Source organism: Pygoscelis adeliae, unplaced genomic scaffold (assembly GCF_000699105.1).
Source record: "Pygoscelis adeliae isolate BGI_AS28 unplaced genomic scaffold, ASM69910v1 Scaffold75, whole genome shotgun sequence".
Classification (NCBI taxonomy): Eukaryota; Metazoa; Chordata; class Aves; order Sphenisciformes; family Spheniscidae; genus Pygoscelis; species Pygoscelis adeliae.
The window spans coordinates 5,041,715-5,042,061 of record NW_008824772.1 but is presented as its reverse complement, the minus strand read 5'-3'; the positions used below and the strand labels follow the sequence as shown (position 1 = coordinate 5,042,061).

Genomic DNA, 347 nt, shown 5'->3' with positions numbered 1-347 from the left:
GCAGGCAGCCGCCCCTGCCTCTCTCCTGCCCGTACATCTCCCGCCTCTCACCTCCCCGCTTGCTCCCCTCCTTGAGTCTCACCTCTTCCCCCCAGCTCCAGGGGGGGATGCTTTTGACCTGTTTGCAAAGCCGCCCGAGCCGCCGGAGCAGGAGCCCTCGCAGCCGCCCTCCTCGGCCAAGTCCAACAGCCCCGTTGGTAAGAGCTGGGGGAGCGGGCAGGGGCCGATTTGGGCAGGTGGGGACGGTGACCTGTCCCTGCCCGTTGCAGGGAGGCAGCTCCAGGGCTGACTGGGCTGCGTTGTGGCTGGGTGCTGGCGGGGGCACAGCTTGTTTCCCCCCGCAACCC

General features: G+C 69.2%; 1 protein-coding gene across 1 annotated transcript in view; it reads left to right on the top strand.

Moving 5' to 3' along the window:
* EPN3 (epsin 3) overlaps nt 1–289 on the top strand; it is a 5,125-nt gene extending 4,836 nt beyond the window's left edge. Inside the window, exons 7-8 of the mRNA XM_009323802.1 lie at nt 96–197; nt 270–289. Of these exons, the coding sequence (XP_009322077.1) occupies nt 96–197; nt 270–289 (122 nt within the window). The remainder of the gene's footprint in view (nt 1–95; nt 198–269) is intronic.
* Nucleotides 290–347: the final 58 nt, after the last annotated feature.